The 23,866-nt window shown below is 37.5% G+C and overlaps 2 protein-coding genes and 1 pseudogene across 5 annotated transcripts; 2 read left to right on the top strand and 1 right to left on the bottom strand.

The window, feature by feature from the left end:
• The first annotated feature begins 131 nt into the window (after nt 1–131).
• On the top strand, nt 132–11,076 carry zgc:136858 (uncharacterized protein LOC678543 homolog). Of its 4 annotated transcripts, XM_052596999.1 has the most exons (18): nt 132–648; nt 1,136–1,250; nt 1,542–1,716; nt 1,791–1,902; nt 1,987–2,093; nt 4,447–4,573; nt 4,768–4,888; nt 4,976–5,061; nt 5,218–5,360; nt 5,748–5,807; nt 5,898–5,961; nt 6,038–6,132; nt 6,218–6,346; nt 7,989–8,103; nt 8,205–8,342; nt 8,445–8,611; nt 10,286–10,368; nt 10,442–11,076. In XM_052596999.1, exons 1-18 carry the CDS (start codon nt 582–584, stop codon nt 10,638–10,640), a joined length of 2,103 nt encoding a protein of 700 aa, XP_052452959.1. In that variant the 5' UTR covers nt 132–581; the 3' UTR covers nt 10,641–11,076. The 4 variants fall into 4 exon arrangements, with proteins under 4 accessions (XP_052452959.1, XP_052452960.1, XP_052452957.1 ...); XM_052597000.1 differs by having other exon boundaries at nt 1,547–1,716; nt 1,791–2,093; XM_052596997.1 differs by having other exon boundaries at nt 1,791–2,093.
• A 631-nt stretch (nt 11,077–11,707) lies between these two features.
• Nucleotides 11,708–23,843, top strand: LOC128014452 (CCR4-NOT transcription complex subunit 4-like). The gene is made up of 13 exons (XM_052598036.1): nt 11,708–11,953; nt 13,177–13,400; nt 15,252–15,449; nt 16,478–16,564; nt 18,135–18,236; nt 18,384–18,509; nt 18,636–18,757; nt 19,320–19,529; nt 20,076–20,133; nt 20,210–20,465; nt 20,557–20,985; nt 22,110–22,343; nt 22,431–23,843. Exons 2-13 carry the CDS (start codon nt 13,227–13,229, stop codon nt 22,748–22,750), a joined length of 2,316 nt encoding a protein of 771 aa, XP_052453996.1. The 5' UTR covers nt 11,708–11,953; nt 13,177–13,226; the 3' UTR covers nt 22,751–23,843.
• LOC128014784 (uncharacterized) lies at nt 14,951–15,129 on the bottom strand (annotated as a pseudogene).
• Nucleotides 23,844–23,866: the final 23 nt, after the last annotated feature.

Here is a 23,866-nt window from a genome sequence, read left to right as displayed (position 1 = left end):
TATTAAAAACAAACAAAAAAATCTCTATATTCATAGATATCGCCGTAGTAAACCTTGATTCGTTAAAATGCCCATGTATAGACTATCCCCCATCTGACTGACATTCGGAGTAAAAGGCGATTCTCAGCTAGTACAAACAGACCAAACCGGATCAAAGTTCAACCTAGCGGAGTCGAGCCGAAAATCAAATAGCTTAAATTGAGAGTTTAACATCCAGAAAAAAACCCTGGATTGATTTAAGCCGAGTCGTGACTGAATTGACTAAAAGCGAGTAGCGCGTGAGAAGAGTTTTAATGAGCGAATGCAGCCTCGTTTCTGTCAGTCTTCATTGAACGACTGAAGTCCTGAATTGTTAACTTGGACCCGTGTGTTGGTTGGTTTTATGTTTAGTGTATTTCTGAGTTTCATCTTTTGAAAAGTGCAGGGTTGTGAACATCGCTTATATAAGCACGTCACTTGTCTCAAACAAATAGAGCACGACAAATTGTTCCTTTTGAAGCGTGTGGAAACTCTCCAGCACACGGTGGCTTGGTTGCATTTTACGTTGCGAGTTTTGCTGACCTGAAGATCAAGTTCTGAAGATGTGGAGGTTGTCTGCGTTTCTAAGACGTTGCATTACAACTTCATCCAGCAGACATCGCAAAAAAGGTAAACTAGCACAAACCGCAAGTCTAGATTCAGGTATTTGCATTCAGAGCAACCATGTCCCAATTTCATTTTCCTAAATCTTACATCTGAATCACTGTAGATTATATTTCATATTTTATTCATAATTTATTATTTCCTTTCGATGTTGTTGCAGACTTGTTTTCTTATCTTCAGTGTAACTCAGAAAAAAAAAGTATTTAGCAAAATGTCAAAGCTTTTACCTTCCATACAGTAAATGGGGACCTTGGCTGTCAGGTTCCTAAATTGCCAAAAAGCACCATAGAAACGATCCATGTGCAAAATCCACCCCCAATCACAAAAAATAAATAAATAAATAAATAAATAAATAGCTTCTCTATATCATTTTTCAAAACTAGACATATGAGATTCATTTAAAACTTGGCAAGCATGTCTTTGATCACCAAATGTGGTACAGTGGTTTGAATACAGTGTTGTTTGGGTCAGCTATTCCGTATTTCTCCTACAGACGGCCTTTTTATCATCCATCCTGATGTGAAAGAGGCTTTAGCGGATCAAAGGCCAGTTGTGGCTTTGGAAAGCACTATTATCACACATGGAATGCCTTATCCTCACAATCTCAGGTAGAAAAACATGATAAATCTCTTAACAGTGCTGTCAAACATTTAACATGTTGAACTTTTCCCTCAGGCCATTCTAAAGTCAGAGTTGTCACATGACTTTTTATCTTAAAAACAGTACGGAGTCAGACTAATAATTTTTTATTATTGTATAAGGCTTTTAAAAATACAATTTTTAACATTTGTAATCTAAAAACAGACTTTAGATTAAAAAAAAAACGTTTCATCTAAAGTCTGATTCATATTTTAAGGATTCTGTATTTAACAAACGACTGCATTCCCTCTTTATTTCAGTACAGCAAAGGAAGTGGAGGCGATTGTGAGAGCTGAGGGTGCAATCCCTGCAACCATTGGGATTCTTGAGGGCAGCATTCATGTGGGCCTTTCGTCAGATGAACTGGACTTCCTGGCACAAAGCAAAATGGCACTAAAAGTGTCCAGAAGGGACTTACCTTATGTCATCAGCAAGGTCTGGAGCTTAAGTAATCTTTATTTGTTACTATTTAATTATACATATTCATGTCCGTTTTTTTGATAATTTAGGGTATGTCGGGTGGCACAACTGTCTCCGGCACAATGATTGCGGCTCACAAGGCTGGGATTCCTGTTTTTGTAACTGGAGGCATTGGAGGAGTACATAGAGATGGAGAAAACTGCATGTTTATTAAAAAAAATTCTTATATCCATTTGAAAATGTTTACTTGCCTGTATTTAATGACCAATATATTATCTCTCGTAGCTCTGGATGTGAGTGCAGACCTCACTGAACTGGGTCGAACCCCTATTGCTGTTGTGTCAGCTGGGGTGAAATCCATCCTAGATATCGGTCGCACTCTTGAGTTCTTGGTAAGACTTTAAAAGATTAGTTCATTACATTTAAATTTACATTTAATCATTTAGCAGACGCTTTTGTCCAAAGCGACTTACAAATGAGAACAATAGAAGCAGTCAGACCAACAACAGTATACAAGTGCCAAGTCTCAGATAGTCTAGCACAGAACACGTAGCTATGTGCTTTTTTTTTTTTTTTTTAAGAATCGAATAGAAAAGAAAAGGTACGTGCTAGTATTAGTTGGTAAAGTGCTGGTGGCACCACAAGGCGCAGATCACTTGCAGAATGCAAGCTTCTGGAGGGCACATAAGTTTGAACTAGTGAGTTTAAGTATATTGGTGTCGCGCCAGTGGACATTTATAGGCAAGCATCAGTATCTTGAATTTGATGTGAGCGACTACTGGTAGCCAGTGTAACCTGATGAGGAGAGGAGTAACATGAGCTTTTTTTGGCTCATTGAAGACAACTCTCACTGTAGCATTCTGGATCGGCTGCAGAGAGTACATGCAGGAAGGCCCACCAGGAGAGCAATACAATAGTCCAGTCTGGAGAGAACAAGAGGGTTAGCTCTGACAGGAAGGGTCTAATCTTCCTAATGTTGTATAAGGCAAATCTGTAGTACTAGTCATTGTAGCAGTATGGTCTGTGAAGCTTAACTGATGATCCATCACAACTACTAGGTTTCTGGCTGTCCTGGAAGGAGTTATGGTTGGCAAACCCAGCTGTACAGAGAAGTTGTGATGAAATGATGGGTTAGTTCTGTCTTAGTAAGGTTGAGCTGATGGTGATGGTCATTCATCCAACTAGAAATGTCACTCAGACAGGCTGCAATGCGAGCAGGTACCGTCGGGTCATCTGATTGTAATTAGAAGTAGAGTTGAATGTCATCAGCATAGCAGTGATAGGAAAAGCCATGCTTCTGAATGACAGATCCTAATGACGTCATGTAGATGGAGAAGAGAAGTGGTCCAACCACTGAGCCTTGAGGAACCCCACTAGCGAGAAGTTGTGACTTAGGAAGACTAAGACTTTCTAAGACACCCTGAAGTATCTACCTGAGTACCTAGTTCACTTCCAGAATATAAGTTTCCCTTGATACATACTCACCCCCAAGTCATCCAAAATGTTCATGTTTTCCTTTCTTCAGTTAAAAAGAAATTAAGTTCTTTATGAAAAACATTCCAGGATTTTTCTTCATATTTTTCCCCGTAATTCAATGGGAGCCACTGGGTTGAAGGGCCAAATTGCAGTTTCAGTGCAGTTTCAAAGGGCTCTACACAATCCCAGCCAAGGAATAAGCGAAATATAAAAAAATTAAAAAATGTGTATACTTTTTAACCATAAATGCTCATCTTGCCCTAGCTCTGCGATGTTAAAAAAGGTAGGGTTGGGAAAAAAACGCCATCTGATTTTCTCCTCCAATTTAAAAATCATCTGACTTTGTTGTTTTACCTTTTTTGGTAAAGGGCATTAGACTTTGCATGTTCACTTTGTTTTGCCTCATGACCTTTTCAACATGACTAATTTCGTAAGGATGAACTAGAGCATTTGTGGTAAAAAAAAAAAAATACATTTTCATTTTAAATTTTTTTAGAAAATGACCGATCACTTCGCTAGATAAGACACTTGTTCCTAGGCTGGGATCATGAGAGCCCTTTGAAGTTGCAATGAAACTGCAATTTGGACCTTCAACCCGCTGGTCCTCATTGAACTGCACTATATTGAGAAAAATCCTGGAACTAAATTCTTTTCGACTGAAGAAAGAAAGACATTGGATGACATGGGGGTGAGTAAATTATCAAAACATTTTTATTCTGAAAGTCAACTAATCCTTTAAATCCGGTCACCAGTTTGCATGTGAACTCTGTGTTTCACTTGGTGAAATCGCAGTAAAGTTGTGAAAACTTGTTTTGCAACTTTTGAGGTGAGAGTTTTAGATTTTACATTACCGTTGCTGTCATCTAACACTCACTTATAGTTAAGTTCAATAACGTTAATAATGTAATAACACTGTTAAATTTAATTTGTACAAAATGAAATAGTTTCCCCAAAAATGTCATAATTTACTCACGAATAATTCATTATTCATGTTGTTACAAACCTGTAGAACTGTTGAACAAAAAAGAAGATATTTTAAATGTTGGGAACAGTTGACTTCCATAAATATTTTTACATAGCATAGTTGTAATACACACATTTTAATGCCCCTAGGCTCAGTTTTGTTCTCATATATATATATATATATATATATATATATATATATATATATATATATATATATATATATATATATATATATATATATATATATATATATATATATATATACTTAAGTTCTAATTCAAAGATAAGTGCTTTTATTTACAGGAAACTCAGGGTGTGTGTGTGGCCACATATGGAGAGTCAAATAGCTTCCCAGCCTTCTTCTCTAGGCAAAGTGAATTTACTTCTCCTTACCATGTCTCCAGTCCTCAAGAAGCAGCAGATCTTATTGGCAAGTCTTAGCGTTAAAGCTTTTACCACACATACATTTGAGTAAATGTCAATATTACACATTTACGCAATGCTGCAGTGATCCCAATTGAAAGAGCTAGTTAAAACAGAGATCATAGATGAAGTTCCTCTGATGTAAACTCATCCTGCTTAGTCATTTGTGAAGGGATCTTTACCTCTCTCTTACCTCAACAGCTAGTACACTATCTCTGGGGCTGCAAAGTGGTCTTCTGTTGGCCATCCCCATCCCTGAGGAACATGCAGCCACAGGACAACAGATAGAAGATGCCATACAAACAGCTGTGAAGGAGGCCAGGTAGAGAAAAATTGTGATTGACCATACCATATGCAATATAGAGTGACAAACACTTCTGATAAAAGCATTTTCTTTGTTTATCTGAAGCTCACAAGGTGTCACAGGAAGAGATGTCACCCCTTTTATCCTTCAGCGAGTCAATGAGCTGACAAAAGGAAAGTCCCTGCAAGCCAGTATCCATTTAAGACGCAAAAGATAGTTTATGATGATACGGTTTACTGTATACATATTCTTATACAGTATATACTTATAATAACATGATGTTGTTATGTTCATTTTGGTTTCATGTGTCTTTTTGTGGTATTTTCCTGAAGTTCGTTCATTTTCAGATATAGCGCTCATCAAAAACAATGCCAAGGTGGGCAGTCAGATTGCATGTGCCCTTTCTAAACATAAAGAGAAAACTGGAGGCAACTTCAGAGGTGACATTAAAACCCGAAAATCAAAGGACCAGAGAACAGACTCCTACGCTGTAAGTGGTACAGTTAAAAAAACTTTTTTGCAAAATATAGTAGGCTCTTACGGAAAGACTACATTTTATTTTGAGTGTTTTGTATTGTGAACTAAAACTAATTTAAAAAAGTATTTTGGTTAATTTAAATAAAGCTGAAATAAAATATTAATATTGGGATTAAACGTTGAAAACCAACTTTGCCTTGACAACCATCTGAAATATTTTTAAGTACTAAAACTACTACAACTATATTAAGAAATCATAAAAACCCAAAGCCTAATAAAAATGACAAAAGCACATAATATTACTAAAACTTAAAATGAAAAACTAAAAGTTAACTTAAAACATTTATAAATTCTGTAATATTATTAATATAATACTAAAATAACTATTAATTGCCCTCAGATTGTTATTGGTGGAATAAACGTTGATTTCATCGCTAAAGGAATGACAAAGAAATTGGTGGTAAGACTAATAAAACAAGCTAAAGGAGTTTAAGTAACTTTTTTATGACATTATACGGATAAATATTTTGTGTTTGTATTACATTTTCAGTTTGGTCAGACAAATCCAGGAAGTGTTTGTCAGTCTTTTGGAGGCGTAGGCAGGAATATTGCTGGTATGTCATGTCTCATTCATATTATTTCAATGAATATGTACAATTGCCGTTTTTGACTTGCTTATATTTCATGTAGACTGTTTAAGCAGATTAGGGCAGAGGCCTCTCTTCATCTCTGCCATTGGCAAAGACTCTCATAGTGAAGCTGTGCTAAACTATTGTAAACACATGGTGAGTTACTGTACATTAAGCATTTTATTGCTATTGTAGCCAAAATGTCATTGTAACTACATATTTTTTGCTTTATGCTCATCAGGATACAAGCGCAGTTGCCAGATTACAAGACCAAAGGACTGCGACCTATTGTGCTGTTATAACCGAGTCTGGAGAGCTGAGCCTGGGATTGGGCGACATGGACATCCATCAGCAAATACAAGAGCAATATGTATGTATATTTGAAAAGAATACTACTGTTCAAAAGGCTGGTCGCACAGCTTTTTTACACATGTTTTTAAGAAGTATTATGATCACAAAGGCTGAATTTATTTTATCAAAAAGTTATATTGTGACATACAATTACAACTTTAAATAGCTGTGATGCAAAGCTGAATTTTCAGCATCATTACTCCAGTCTTCAGCATCGCATAATTCTTCAGAAATCATTCTAATATGCCGATCTGTTGCAAAAGAAATTTTTCTTTTATTATCAGTGTTGAAATCAATTGTGCCACTTGACATTTTTTCAGGATTCTTTAATAAATAAAATGTTTTAAAAACAAAAAAAACAATATTTATTTGAAATAGAAATCTTTTGTTACTATTTACTGTCACTTTTGAACAATTTAATGCATCCTTGCTAAAAAGTATTAATTTCATAAAAATCTTACCGACCACTTTTGAACAGTAAAGGTTTAGTTCACCCCTAGAATGAAAACTCGTCTATCTTCTACTCACACTCGAAGCATCCTAGGTGTATGTGACTTTCTTCTTTCAGAATAATCTGATCGGAGTTATATTAAATATTGTCCTTGCTCTTTCAAGCCTTTCAATGAGGGTAAGTGGGTGTTTGTTGTCAACTGTTCAGAAGATGTGAAATAAAGTGCGCGCATCTGTAATAAAACATCCCTCACTTCTGTAAAATAAATATCCAGATTTCAAACATAATAAACACTTGTGCTTTTAATTTGTGACCAGCATTTGTTTTGTTCTCTTTCGGCCCTTGTCACCAACCACTCAGCACTGACGAACTACAACATCCGCCTGCACGTCTTCTGGTTCCCAAACGTCAGCAGAAATGAGAAAAAAATATTAAGTTTGAAATCTGGATATTTATCTTACAAAAACGCATGGGTTCACAATAGTCGGAGCCGTGTGAGGGATGTTTTATTACAGATACGTGCACTTTATTTCACGTCTTCTGAACTGTTGACTACAAACACCTGTTTACTCCCATTGAAAGGCTTGGAAGAGCAAGGACAATATTTAATATAACTCTGATTGGATTATTCTGTAAGAGGAAAAGTCACATACACCTAGGATACTTCGAAGGTGAGTAGAAGATGGACATATTTTCATTCTCAGGGGAACTAATACATCCTTGCTAAAAAAGTATTAATTTCATAACCATAAACTATGAAAGTAATCATGATGCATTGTGGATTTAAGTCAGGCTATGTTAGTTTGCATAGCATTTTCATGCTAATTCACATCCAGACAAGGTTTTTGTCACATGACAAAAACCTTGGCAGATAAACGTATTGAAAACGTTCAGTCTTTTTATGTCAGGTAAACAGAGGAAATTATAATGATGACTCATCCTGTACTCACTCATTTTGTCCAATCAGATACACTATAGAATGAGATTGCTTTGCCTCCCTTTAACACATGAAATTGACAAGGAAATAGTAAATCATGTTCATATGGCTGTGATGAAATTAAAATCATTGGCTATAAAGAGGACCAACTCTGATATATATTTATCATGCAAACTTCATGTTGCAATAGGAAAATCGGCAAGGGGTTTTAAATGAAATGTAACAACTAAGTTAACAACATAAATCTTTTTTTTTTTTAATCTTTACATTCAGGTATCTCAGTTTGAGGATCAGTTTGCATCAGCATCTCTTGTAGTTCTTGATGGCAACATTCCCGTTTCAACCATAGATTACGTGTGCCGTATTGCCAAGAAACGTGCAGTCCCTGGTAAACCTAATTTATCTACTACTGCTTCAGAGCGTATGTTGAGGTCATAGATTCAAGTAAGTTGCTACGTGCATATTGCATGTCTTTTTGTTTTGCTGAAGTGTGGTTTGAGCCCACGGATGCAGATAAGGCCTGTAAGCCCTTCCTGTCAGAGAGCTGGAAAGCCCTATCTTACATCTCCCCCAATCTGGCTGAGCTCTGCACCATGAATCATACACTAGGCCTGCCTACACCTACAGGTACCAGAGTTAAAAAAAACACCTAAAATAATCAAGTGCTTGATTGCTGGACGGGAAGTGGCGAGCTACTTGAACAGTAATCAAAGCATACTTTTGTTTAAGAGTTTCCCAGATCACTTGAGGATGTCTTGGGCTGTGTACCAGCTCTCTCCCGCCCCCTGCTGGAGCATCTGAATTGTGTGGTGGTCACTTTAGGTGCGTTGGGTGTGATGGTGTGTGGAGAACATGCGGCTGGGACTGTGAATTTGCAGCCACAAAAGCAAAAGCTGGTATGATGGGCTTATTATCATTAATTAATATAATTAATCATAAAGAAGTAGTTCACCCAAAAATGAAAATTTGCTATAGATTTACTCACTCTTGGGTGATGAAGATGAGTTTCTTCATGAGAAGAGATTTGGAGAAATTTAGCATTACATCACATTACTCACAAATGGATCCTCTGCAGTGAATGGGTGCAGTCAGAATGAGAGTCCAAACAGCTGATAAAAATATCACAGTAATCCACATGACTCCAGTACATCATTTGATGTCGTGTAAAATTAAAAGCTGTGCATTTTTAAGAAACAAATTAAATATTAAAGTGCCTGTTATGGATAATGAAAAGTTCATATTTTGGTTTTGGGAGTCCCCAGTAACAGGTTGACATGCATGCAAGTTCCAAAAACACTTTCATTGTCTTATAATATGCATTTATTTTTTCCTTAGTTGCTCAGTGACTCCCAAACGATTCACTCAACGATTCATTTTTCCAAACTCCTCTTTTGCGTGTATCTTATCTGCGTTGATTAGTCCGATTGGTCTCATTTTAATTTTATCTTGCCTGTAATGACTGATAAAGCAGCGTTTGTGAGCGCTGAGCTGCTTTGTATACAGCGTTACTGGGAAAACCACTATTTTTAGAGCTGTACCTAGTGGCAAAGAATGGGTTTGCATTTTCATTCAGACCAACGCAAAAAGACCATCATGTGGGCGAGCAATATTCTAATGATTCATGTTGACGTTAACATGAAACGGCTTGGGATTCTTTTAAAATCGACTCGTTTTAATGACTCTACTCTTGAGTCGACTCTTTCTTTTGAGAGAGAATAACTTTATACATGGTACACTTTCAGATTTAAAACTTTCCAGGATGTTATCATTCACTTAGAGCGGTGTTACACACTGCTTGAAAGGTAATTTTCAAAAATCCATAATAGGGGCACTTTAAGGCATTTTTAATGTCTTCATTACATTTATGCATGTAGCAGATGCTTTTATCCAAAGTGACTTACAGTGCATTCAGGCTATAATTGTATTTATTTTTTCACTGGTATGTCTGTTCTCAGGGAACTAAACCCTTAACCTTTTGTGCTGCTAAGCCACTTCAAATTAATTACTAGTAATTAATAATTACTTCAAAACTATATCTATAATATTACTCTTTAGTGAATAAGTCCTCTCGTCTGAATCAGCAGAGAAATACGCACTGATCAAGCAGCATTTACAAGTGAAAAAAGTGTTTTGATGTGAGAAGACAACTGATGATGGACATTTCACTGGAGGAAGTGTTATTATGGATTATGGACTTTTATTTTGCAATGGTTAAGTTAAAATGGCTTTATAATAGATTTGTTTCTTTACAAACATGCAGCTTTTGCTTTACAAGACATTAACTGATGAACTGGAGTGTTGTGGATTACTTGTGAATTATTGTGATGTTTTTATCAGCTGCTTGGACTCTCATTCTGATGACACCCATTCACTACATAGGATCCATTTGTGAGCAGGTGATGTAATACTAAATTTATCCAAATCTGTTTGGATGGCGAAAAAAAACCTCATCTATACCTTGGATGGCCTGAGTAAAATTTTAGGTTTGGGTGAATTATTACTTTGAGTAAATCTAAACATCTTAGTTATAACATTAGAATGCTGAACATTATTTATGCCTTTTATAACAGAAGGGACGGCTGTGTGCTGTTCATTATCCTGCGCTGACTGTGAGCTCTAAAGAAACAGTAAATGTGTCTGGAGCTGGTGACAGGTATGTTATCAAAAGTATTTAACATCATACAAAACAAAAGCATTTCGCATTAGACTCTCTTTGTGTCATCTAGTTTTGCTGGAGCAATGATGGTGGGGATCTTACAAGGGTTGGACACAGACAGCTGTGTGCGCATGGGTCTCCTTGCCGCCCGCACATCCTTGCTGTCTCCTCATCCAATTGATCCATCACTGACAGCAGATGACATCCATCCGGAAAAATTACACTCTCAGCTGTGGCCAAAGCCTTCATTTGTGTGGATAGAGGACTGAAATACAATTAGAAAGAGATTGAAGTCTTGCCAGCAAACATCTAGAGTCACGGTGCATTAGGCTGTACATAGGTGGTACTTTTGTAGGATTTTACTACAAACAAACTTAAATATGGTTGCATACTTTGCAGACTTCATATGGAATGTAATTCATTGAATTAGAGTACACTGATTTATTTTTTAAATGAATGGGTCTAAACCACTGTAACACTGGTCTTATCTGTAGTGGAGGACACCTTCAGAAACATGAAAATCCTACCTCGTGACCGAAACAACTGTGTTTTTAGCATTTCATAGTATTATAACATACTTGTGTTTATAAATGACAGAGTTAAGACTTTTTTTAATTACAAATTTTTAATTACGTCAACTACAATGTTTTTACGTTACATTTTGAATGTTGGAAATTAAAATAAAATACTTTTATAATTTCTGAATATATTTACAATTTTCTTATTTTTTTTTCTGTATAATTGTACATTATTTTATAATTAGGCCTACTATGTATGCAATTTTTATTATCTCATATTAACAGGGAGCACATTAAATTTTACTTTTACTATTTGAGTAAATGTCTAAAAAGAAGTGGTGGTATAAAATCAAGTTAATGTTTAAACTGTAAAATACAAAATACACTTTTTAAAATTTCATTATAATTATTATGCTTGCAGTTTTTTATCATATTAACTTAGAGAATACGTTAAATTATACTATTTAAAAAAAGTTACATTTAACATTACCATTTAGGTGAATTACAAATAAGTAAAATGTTAATCAAATCTAAAAGAAATTGTCTTATAAAACAAAGTTGTATAGTATTTAGTTAAATTTATCATTTAAATTTATATAACAATTACAAAAGCAATTATGAACTTTTAAAAATTAAACACTTTTAAGTATTATTTTTTTTTAAATGCATATAAATGTGACATGGTATCGATTTCTCTCGCCCCACGTGGTGACACTAGAGTACATTACTGATGTAAAAGAAAATAATGACAAAATAACTACAACCCCCACAATGCATTGCGCCTCGCAAGTTACGCAAACTCAGTGAGCGCTGACTGGTTACTGTATTCCCTCCTCATTTCAGTGTAAGATGGTGGTAAAAAAAAATTCTGCTACCTAAATAAACAGTAAAACTGAGTAGGAAACCATCTAATCAATTCTGAGCATCTGAGCTGTGAAGTAGTGCTCATTCCAAACTATCAGATAGACACATCTGATCAGTTGAAAGGCAGAACCCCCGCCTAAACTAGAGTGAATATCCCTTGGAGTGGAATCCCTGCAATACAACAGGACCAGCTAGTAGAAGTGAGTATCCTACAAAACAACTGCTTTAATCACGATCAGTGCACCCGATTATAACTACTACATCGGTATTGGGTTTGTATATGTGTGTTGAAGCAGACTAACACAATAGTAAAAGAATAAAACCTTTGTTTTAAGTGAAGGATGAAGTCAAAGGCGTACAGGCGGCGATTCCTCTTCTAGTCGCCGGGCCGTTTAGTAGGAGAGTCGCAGGCTTTAGCTGTGTGTAGGCCGCAAAATAGAAACGTTCAGAAAACAGTCGTTGTCAAATAAATATATGTGGAGGGAAAGTCGTTGTATTAACTTACAGCCATTTCAAAATATCCGTTCTTCTAAGTTTGTGTGTTATTTGTTGTTTGGAGGGTAAATAAGTGTTGCGTTTTGCGCCGCACGTCAGTTGAAATCTGTCCCAGCTGTAGAGACACCTGACCGGCTTTCAGCGCGACTGACGCACCGCTAGACATCTATGATGTGACATGTCAACAATTGCGATTCCAATTATAATTCATAGACTTCAAAATAGGATTAAATGTGTTGTTTATTTAATTAATGTCAATTTGAAGCCGAAACAGACTGCACGGAGGTCTATGAATCTAAACTATTTCGATCAGGATTGAAGTGTGTATGTTTAATATGCTTTCGCTGATATAATTTAATATGTGCTTTTTAGAATGGGGATTTTTGTGAGGAAAATACAAGCTACATCTTTTAAGCATGCGTTTGTTGTCATACAAATTTCAGGGTTGGACAAAAGAAATACTGAATCGTATGTCATTCGCAATTCATTTTAGATAGAAAGCGTTAGTATTTTGTGCTAAATACAACATTTAAGGCTGTAAAAATCGTTTATTTCTAAATATAAATATTGTAAATTAGGTATTCGTGTCTGTCTATAGACTTTCAGTCATCTCTAATGTGACCCAGTGGTCCTATTCTGCAATCCCAATACATCAGCATGTTTATAGACAACTGGGCCAACTGACTGTAATGAGAGGAACATGAAAAGGCTTAATGTGCTTTTTGTGGTAGCTTGATGTTTTGGACTGCTATGAGCCCATGACAGCTGACTGTATTAATTTGGCATGGCTATTCACTTTGTTTTGATCTAACTGAATGCCATTTTACAATATGAATAATTTAACGAGAGCATTTATGTACTAAAGTATTGTCATCATCCACAATGCCACATTTAAAAATCAAATCTACTCTCTTTGACTTTGCATCAGCCCCTTCGGCCGACTTGCCAGAGACTCTCCCAAACTTGCTGTGCGATAGGATGTCCCGCAGTCCCGAGCTGAAAGAAGACCCCATGGAGTGCCCACTGTGCATGGAACCGCTGGAGATCGACGACGTCAACTTCTTCCCCTGCACCTGCGGCTACCAAATCTGCCGCTTTTGCTGGCACCGCATCCGCACAGATGAGAACGGCCTCTGCCCTGCTTGCAGAAAGGTACGATTCTGGTTGAAACCTATATACAACTTCTGATGATTGTGATGGACTACTTGTTCTAGGTCTGTTTGTCAAAACGTCAGCGTTGGTATTGAGACACTGTTACATTGTATATGAGAAGCTGCGATATCTAAAACAGTGGTTCTCATCTGTTGTATCATGAACAGCAGGAGAAAATTATGTTAAAAGCAAATAATGAAACCCAACTAACATCTAATATAAAAACCTGTTTAATCATGGATAAGTTGTATAGCAAAATAAAAAGGATTAAAAGAACAAAACAAACAAAAAAAAAATATATATATATATATATATATATATATATTTATTTATTTTTAATGGAAATTCATTTTCAGAATATTCCACCAAAACAAAAAGTTCTTAAACTAATCCATATGAAACAAGTGGTTTAATCCAAGTCTTCTGAAAGCATGATCATTTTATATGATGAAGATATTTAACCTTTGATCTATGCAGATCTCTTTATAAACTTTTTATAGCATCAAAAGGTTTAGTGGAATGGACTGTCAGTGTAGAAAGAGCCATCTCGCTGGTTTCATAAAGAATATCTTCATTTGTGATATAAAGATGAACAAAAGTCTTATCGGTTTGAAACAAGTGGGCAACTTATAACAGAATTTTCATTTTTGGGTGAACTGTCCTGTTAAACAATTCTGCTACTGTGTTGGGTCGCCACTTAATGCCTAGTCTCTTCAGACTGAAGGTCTGGAATCAATGGCAGGTTTCATTGAAGGCCCATGAGGCCATTTGACTGACATGTCAAACAACCAATCACAGTTCATTTCGCTCATCTTCACGTTTCGAGGTATGGAAATGTCGCCACAATAACAGACCGGTGTGTAAAACTCTCTGAGTTTCTATTTTAATTTTTAAATATTTCACATACTTTTTCAAAATCCAGCGTTTAGTTGATCCTGATAAGCGCACGTCATCAGTTGTAAACAGCAGCTTTCTTCTTTGGTGAGGGGTTTCGGTGCCACGGTATCTCTGTTTCCAGGCAGAACGTTAAAGAAATCCTGTCGAACTCAACCAATCTGATGATGACTTCGACACTCCTGAAGTGTTTCCACTTTTGTGTCCCATATGTATCAGACGTTTAGCCAATAGTCCGTGGGCATGGCATCTAAGGCTGAGAATACTTAATGCCCATCACACTTTCTGGCTCCTGAGGCAAAATCTGTTCAAAATCAAAATCACCGATCAAGAAACCTGGATGGTCAATAGTATGAATGTATTGTTAAATCTAGAAGTATATATTGTTATGCACAAGCACAGTGGTCAAAAACCATCTGATTAACCAGCCTCAATGTTCTCAAGCCTGATTATGCAACTGTGGCTAAAGTGTGTTGCTCCACTTTCTTGGCAAAATGCACTTCCCGAGTGTAAACGCACTGTTGTTCAAGAAGGAAAGGAAAGGAGGTGACTTGTGGCCAAGTATGATGACCCATACTTGGAATTTACCCGGAGCAGTGGTTAGCTCGGGTAGCACTTGCTCAAGGATCTCACCTCAGTCGTGGTATTGAGGGTGGATCAGGCCACGACTGCTCACTAATCTTTCAACGCAGTCCCCCACTACCATAAATTATGCAGTCGAGATTCCCACATTTGGGGAATTCGCAGGGGTCAAATCGGCCGAATTGCAATGGCCGAGCCTCGCTCTGGGTGAACCACCTTCTTGATCATGGTGTCTCCCCTACCAGATATGTATTATTTGACTCACTGTGATGGTTTCAGCCTGAAAACTCTTTTTCTATTTGAAGAGTTCTCTGAGAATTGGCACCCCTCAAATGCAGGTTCAAATGAGGTAACTGTGCTCGTTGTGTTCTGTAGCCTTATCCGGAGGATCCAGCAGTATACAAACCGCTCTCACAAGAGGAGATCCAGAGGATAAAGAATGAGAAGAAGCAGAAGCAGAACGAGAAGAAGCAGAAGGTCACAGAGAACCGCAAGCACCTGGCCAGTGTCCGTGTGGTGCAGCGGAACCTCGTGTTCGTCGTGGGACTTTCTCAAAGACTCGCAGATGCGGAGGTGAATGCTCACGTTAGATAATGCCATTATATTTTTTTTTTATAACTACTCTTTAGATTATTAAATTAAATTATGATTTTTTTCCTACAATTATTTTTATGTAATAATTTATTAATTAATTATAATTTATTGTATTCATATATTTATTGCATTTATTTTAATGCATTTTTATGAATTGCTAGATAATTAATTACTAGCTGCTCCCTGAAATAAATGTAAATATACACTACCATTCAAAAGTTCAGTGTAGGTTTTGTAGATTTGTAGAAGGCTGCATTTATTTGATCAAAATATAGTAAAAAAAAAAAAATAGTAATATTGTGAATTGTTACCTTTTAAATTATTTTTAGGTTAATATATAAAATGCAAATGCAAAGCTGAATTTTCAATGTCACATCATTTTTCAGAAATCATTCTAATATGCTGATTTGGTGCTCAAGAAACTTTTCTAATTATTAATGTTGAAAAACAGTTGAAGCAGAAACTAATTTTCACTTATAAACCGAAAGCTCAAAAGTTGAGCATTTATTTGAAATATAAATATTTTGTACTATTAATGCTATTTTAAATAGATTTAATGCATCCTTCCTGAATAGATTTATTAATTTCTTTACAAAAATCATACTGACTCCAGCCTTTTAAATGGTAGTGTACAATTGAATAAATAAAATGAATGAATTAAATCAGTAATTTATTTTTAAAATTTGTACTGATTACAAAGTTTGAACGAGAATGTGTTTAATCTCAATGTGTGTGTATTTAAATCTCTGATCATGTAAAATCCACTGCACCTTTGGCCATATCATATCAGTGAGAAATGTCACTTCCTGTTGGAGGTAAATGAGAATAGCTCAAAAATAGTGTTGTCATCAGTGAGTCATTTACATTTTGCTCAACAAAAGGAAGTTTCATCCCTCAGTGTCATATCACAGTTTGATTGTATGATGAGTTGGCATAATTCAGTGCAGTGTCTGTGGTTCATGCAATTATTCACTTGAAGAACCACTCTCACTTTGATTACTTCTCAGGTTCTAAAACGCCCGGAATATTTTGGAAAGTTCGGCAAAATCCATAAAGTGGTCATCAATAACAGCACATCATATGCAGGTTCACAGGTAAGAAAAGCCACATGTGACATGCTTCCTGTGCATTCAGCGCCCGTGAAAAAGTCTCTGGCTTAAAGGAACACTCCACCGTTTTTTGAAATAGGGCTTATTCACATTATTTCCTACATTTAGATAGGTGGGCAAATGCATTTTTGTGTCAGTGCATGCATTGTTTTAGTTTGACTGGGTCGGCGTTAGCTTAGCTTAGCACAATGAATGGAATCCTTTGTTGCCAGCTAGCATGGCCTGAGTAAAAGTGATCAAAAAAATAAAAAAACCCACCTAATTACTTCTTGTGGCCTGCGTATTCACAACGAGTACAAATAGCGATCCAGATTAACACTAGGCGATTTCCTAGGCAGATATTGACTTGGGACTATATTATGGGGAAGCACAGAAGAAAGCACTGCTACTTCGGCGCAGAGATATCACGCAACACATGAAAACATCAACTCTATGTGAATACCAATATGGGTCGATCTATACATGCGTCATGATTAAAATAATCACTTACTCTGTGGACAGCTGTCCATTTGGTCCATTCGGCGTGGGGCGTTTTTTCCAGTTCACTTTGTCACACCGGAAAAAAAAATCGAGTACTGCAGAATGGATCAGCGCCGTGAAATCCTCTGTAGATGTGACACAACTTCGGGCACGCTCATCTTGATCTGACGTGTTGAGCCTGGTCATCAATGGCAAAACATGTCCCACTCTCTACAGCAAAGACACTCTATTTCCGTCGGCATAGATTGGCATATTCCCCCACATACACACCACCAGTTCATGTTGGCTCTCATCCTCACGTCCTCAGGCTGTTGAGCGATCGCAACTAATACACGCGCATATAAATTTCACTCGCGGCTGGCTTGACGGTGTTTTTCTGAAGTGCGGCTGGCTTGACCGCAGTCTCCTACTGTCGTTCTATTTCCAAAGCACGCAGCTCGTCTTCTGTAAACTCTGGTTCAAATAGGTATGGTTCTGGTTCTTGACTGTCTGAGAAGTCACCCTCATCGTCTCTCTCAAAATCAGCCATGTTCATCGCCATTCGTGTACTGTAAGGAAAATAGCCAGGCAGCTACTATTCACGCCGGTATGTTGACGGAAGTCGTGGGATTTCATGTGTTGCGTGATATCTCTGCGCCGAAGTAGCAGTGCTTCGCCTAAGCAGCAGTGCTTCGCCTGTGCTTCCCCATAATATAGTCCCAAGCCAATATCTGCCTAGGAAATCGCCTAGTGTTAATCTGGATCGCTATTTGTACTCGTTGTGAATACGCAGTCCACAAGAAGTAATTAAGTGGGTTTTTTTTATTTTTTTGATCACTTTTACTCAGGCCATGCTAGCTGGCAACAAAGGATTCCATTCATTGTGCTAAGCTAAGCTAACGCCGACCCAGTCAAACTAAAACAATGCATGCACTGACACAAAAATGCATTTGCCCACCTATCTAAATGTAGGAAATAATGTGAATAAGCCCTATTTCAAAAAACGGTGGAGTGTTCCTTTAAAGCTACAGGAAAAGAGTAGAATAAAGAAAACACACTTATTACATTTACTGTATTTTGACCTTTCACTCCACAGGGTCCTAGTGCCAGTGCCTATGTAACTTACATTCGTTCAGATGATGCCCTTAGAGCAATACAGTGTGTGAACAATGTCATAGTGGACGGTAGAACACTCAAGGTAAGTGCTAAACCGTCACAATGTAAGCTATTTACAAAATTATCAAACATTAAGTATATTATGTCTTTGTTAAATGTTTATTGTGTATTCTGTCACTTTGAAGTTGTTTGTTTTTAAAATACTCGTCTGTCACTGTTTTGTCTCAAGGCCTCTTTAGGTACAACAAAGTACTGCAGTTATTTTCTCAAAAGCATGCAATGTCCTAAAACGGACTGCATGTATTTACACGAACTAGGGGATGAAGCGGCTAGTTTTACAAAAGAAGAAATGCAGGTGAGCACATTTGTTTACAGATCAATCAGTTCAGAAAAAAGCATTTAGAAAATGTTTTGCTGTCTGTTTTTTTTTTTTTTTTTTTTAGTCTGGATATTGTTTGACTGTGTGTAAATTGTTTTTTAGGCTGGGAAACATCAAGAGTATGAACAAAAATTACTCCAAGACCTTTACAAAGCAAACCCCAACTTTTTACAAACCTCAACATGTGGGGAGAAGTCGAAGAGCAAACCCAACTCTACTCAGAGGTGTTGCTTTTCTCCTGAATTTCATTGCTGTACCTGCCCAATCATATTTACATATTCATATTTATAATTGACAATGAATGTGGCTTATGGTTGCATTATATTCTATAAGTAACTAAGTAGTAATGAATTTCCTAAATATATATGTGTGTGTGTGTACACTACCATTCAAACGTTTGTTGACGGTAAGATTTTCCAGATGTTTTTGAAAAACGTGTTTTATGCTTATCAAAGCAGCATTTATTTGATCGAAAATGCTATAAAAAAACAATAATGTTGTGAAAATGTTTACTTTTTTTCTATTTTTTTTTCTAATGTATTCCTTGTATTTTAAAGAACAACATTCAAAAGAACAACATTCATTTAAAATAGTTTTTTTAAACATTATACATTTCTTTAATGTTACTTTTGACTTTAATGCATCCTTGCTAAATAAAAGCATTTATTTAATAAAAACTTACAGACTCCAAACTTTGGAATAATTTACATATTTAATTATTATATAAGTTTTTCTTTTCTATGAGAAATGTGGTTTCCATGTTTAACTTTAACATTTTTCCCCCAGACCCAATAGTACCAATAAAGAAGGATGGCCATCATTACAGAACTATGGGAAAATGGTTAACGGTTTAACCACAGAGCATCGAAAGTCCCCTCCTCTTTTAGACTGCCTAACAGACCCAGACCACATGACTCCAGACGACCCAGACCCTGAACAGGGAACAGAACAGAACACAGGCCTTCCACCTTTCCCATCAGCCTTAGAGCCTACCAGGTACTGTACTGCAGAAGCCTAGCCAATATTTGCTATGAAACACAACAACACATATCACCCAGGACCCCAAAACCAGTCTTAAGTGTACATTTTTTGAAATTGAGATTTATACATAATCTGAAAAGAACAATAAATAAACTTTACATTGATGTGTGGTTTTTTAGGATCGGACAATATTTGGCTGAGATACAACTATTTGAAAACTGTAATCTGAGGGTGCAAAAAAATCTAAATACTGAGAAAATCGCCTTTGACTTTGTCCAAATGAAGTTCTTAGCAATGCATATTACTAATCAAAAATATGTTTTGATATATTTACGGTAGGAAATTTACTAAATATCTTTATGGGACATGATCTTTACTATCTTTAATATCATAATGATTTTTGGCATATAAAAAATATAATTTTGACCCATAAAATGTTTTTTTGGCCAGCGACTTAAGACTGATTTTGTGCTCCAGGGTCACAAATGTTTCATATAAAGTGATTTTTTTTCTTCTTCCTGTGTTTGGGTGCATGCTCATCACACTGTGCTTTTGTTTCAGTCCAATTGGCAAACCTTCAGAACCCATAAGTATAGGAAACGGGGAAAATACATCACAGGTAAGTGCTAAAAACTCTTAAAAACTTTTATTTAATTACATATTTTTGATCCATCTTTCTGCATTTGGTTTTACAGACATCCAGTAGCGATTCCCCATCTCCTCCACCTGGCCTTACTAAACCCAGTCTCGTTGTGCCCATCAGCATGGCCGAACTCACAGCACGCTCACCCTTCGAGGGGGCGGCAGCAGAGTCTCAATCTCTTTTCTCAGACAACAGCAATTTCAGACATCCTAACCCTATCCCCAGTGGCCTGCCCCCTTTCTCCAGTTCACCACAGGGAGCCTCCGACTGGCCCATGACTCCAGAACCACAGAGCCTTTTCACCTCAGGTAGGCCTGTACAGTGAATTCAGTGTAGTGGACTTATAAGATTGCAGTATGTGCGGAGCTAAACCCACCAAACATTCTCTTCCTTTTGCAGACACTATCCCAGTGTCGTCCTCCACTGATTGGCAAGCGGCCTTTGGTTTTGGCTCTTCAGCCAAGCAGCAGCAGCAGGACGATGACCTCGGCTTCGACCCATTTGACATCACACGGAAGGCCCTGGCCGACCTCATAGAGAAAGAGTTGTCAGTCCAAGAGCATCCCCCCCTCTCTCCCAACCCCTCTTCCCACCAGACCAATCTCCCCAATGGTCAACAGCGCCTTCCTCACCTTCAGCACAGAGGCCTGTATAACTCGTTCAGCCTGCCTCAACACATGGCTGCACGCCACCCCTGGATGGGCCTTCCCACCCGCAATCACCTCACACACTTGAACCACACGGCCTCAGCTGTGCACAGCCATTTCTTAGACCTGAGCATGCCGGCCCAGCACCACAGCACCGGCCTTGGGGGGATTCCTATATCAGGTTAGGGGATGCATCTGTCTTGTGCACTCCAGTTTTATTTTTGTGAAACACCTGGGTGTGTTAAAACACCTGGCCTAAGCAGGGCTACAGTTGTAGCCCACTGATCCAAATACAAACAAGTTGTTGAACTCATTCCCAGTATGTTTATTGTTGTTTTTTTGCACGGAGTTGCATTTTCATTGTAATTTTATTTTCCCTTAACGACTAATTCTGCTTGTGCCCCTGTGTCCTTTTAATGTGAGCAAACTGTGGCCATCTTCAGTGTTGTTACTAACTGAAACTATTAAAAACTATTTTTCGGTAATTGAAATCAAGCTTGAATGAAATAAAATGTAACTGAAAAATGTAAAACAAACTTAATTAATATTGCTTCGGCAACTGAAAGAAGTAAAAGTTACTTCCAGACTGACTAAAACTGAAACCGAAATAAAGATAAATAGAAATATTTTTAAGAAGCAAGCAAAAATACTTAACTAAAATGAAAATGAATGCTCAAAATATGTAAAAAAGCTATTAGTATAATTAATATAAATATCATTTAACAAATGTTTTAATTGTATAAGATAATATTTAGATAAAACTGGTCATCTTTAATCTCGCAACCGTGGATTTTTTTCTTGAGTATCCCATTTCACATAAAATTGAATGTAAAAAAGTTTCACATAGATCTTAAGGGATTGTTCACCTAAAGATGAAAATTCTGTCATTGATTATTCACCCTCATGTGATCAAACCTATAAGAACAAAGGGTTTATCTTCATAACACAAATTAAGATATTTTTGATTAAATCTGAGAGGTTTCTGACACGTTAAAGACCCAGAAAGGTAATGCAGACATGGTAAAAATGGTCCATGTGACATAAGTCGTTCAACCGTAATGTTAATAAGCTACGAAAATACTTTCTGTGCACAAAGAAAACAAAAATAACTATTCAACAATTTCTTCTCTTCCGTGTCAATCTTCGACGTATGTTTATGCATATGGTCTTGCTGACGCAGGAGCCAGCGTTCTTCTGCTTGTAAACCAATCGAATCTTGTTTTTTTGGGTGAACTATTCCTTTAAGGATGCCGCAAAGTTTCAATTCTCATGTGTTTTTTTTTCATTAAATTCTTTCTCTTTCAGAAAACAATGGTTCTGTGGAAAGCTTAAATGTGAAAGAGTGGCAGGACGGGCTGCGAGCGCTCCTACCAAATATCAACATCAACTTCGGAGGCCTCCCGAACTCTACCTCTTCCTCCTCCTCTTCCTCCACTTCCAGTGTGAACCACATTGGGGTGCCGTTAGGCTCGACTGGAGTCTCGCACAGCCTCAGCTGGGACAGTACCGCCAGTTTGATGGACCCCGCCATCATCACAGGTGTGATTTGTGTTTCGTAAACCCTCTGGTTACTGATAAAACTTCCATTGGTAATAGCACTCATTCATATCCCTTTATGAACTCCAGGTATCCCAGCATCCACAGGCAACAGTTTGGACTGTCTCCAAGATGACAATCCGCCACACTGGCTCAAGTCGCTTCAGGCGCTCACAGAGATGGATGGACCGCCCAACTCTAGCGCACTCCCACAGCCCCCGCAAACCGGCCTCCTGGATGCGGCCACCCAACTGTCCTTACACAGAGCCGCCTGGGCCCCTTACCTCCCTCCTTCCACACTCAACCCAAATCAGTTCCACTCCCCACCTCCAGGTTTTCAAACAGCCTTCAGACCCCCAGCACAGACGGCCACAGACATCCTACAGAGTGCCGGTATTGACCGTCACTAAAGACAGTCCTCTCTCAATTTAACTGCATCACAAATATGAAACCGCAAATATACCCCTTCCATTAATAACATAACATAAGCTCTTGTCTTTCTACCCCTTTCCCTCTCCATCCCTCCCCCCATCAGGATTTGTTTGACTGTTGTCAGTTTTTTTGAAGGCACACATATGATGAGCACCATCAGTGCAGGGTAATGATTGAGACAGACACTGAGGGTCCCAACGCATTCACACACACCTTCACATATGATAAGTGTCTGACAGTGAAATGTGCAGAGGAAACCATGAGCACTGATGTGTACATGTGACTAACAATGGCTAAACGGAATGTGCTTAAATGAATAACGTGTCTGATTGGCGTCACTCCTTCGTCCAAGGTACAGACTGTAATTTAATACTGTGAATCTTTACACTTCCCTTACATTAGGTCTCACCACCACTTGAAGGAAATGGATTATAATATGTTCTTGGCTTCTTACACGTTTAATGTTTACGAAGGTTTGAGTGCATTAGTAGAATCCAAACCCTGGTCCTCATTAGAAGGGGCTCCATTAATCACAGAGTAGTACCTTCTCTAATCTTAGGCTGGGATCCATTTTGGATTCAAGGGTGGTGTGAGACCTGACATGCCGCTACATGGAGTCTACAGTAAGTAGTTTCATTCCCATGAAGAGAAGTGAGAAAGACCACTGTGGAAGCGTTTATTGGCTTGCCTATAGAATAAGCCATTCATACAAGGTATGAATCAGGAATCAAGTCTGGAACCTTGGGAAGGATGGTAACAAAGGAGACGTGTCAAGGCATGATTGCAGATAATTTGAGTGTTGAAAGCGTGAAGATGGGCACACACTAAAATGCCACAGTTCCAAGGCCTTCAAATTATTTCTACTCATTCTTTCTCTTCTGTGTGGCCATACTAAACAGTATTTATCAAATGTGATCACTCATTCTTTCAGGAAAAAAAATCAATGTAGTCCAACATTTGGGTTCAACATGCTGCTGAGACTTAAAAAAAAGCGCTAAAAGAAAATAAATTGACCCATTTTCTGCTGGTCTGAAACAGAGAAATCTTAAATAAAATGGAGTATTCATTGCCTCTTGTTTAATTCTCTCTTTTTT

Source organism: Carassius gibelio, chromosome B25 (genome assembly GCF_023724105.1).
Source record: "Carassius gibelio isolate Cgi1373 ecotype wild population from Czech Republic chromosome B25, carGib1.2-hapl.c, whole genome shotgun sequence".
Taxonomy (NCBI): domain Eukaryota; kingdom Metazoa; phylum Chordata; class Actinopteri; order Cypriniformes; family Cyprinidae; genus Carassius; species Carassius gibelio.
The sequence above is the reverse complement of the archived record's forward strand: the minus strand, read 5'-3'. Positions and strand labels throughout refer to the sequence as shown.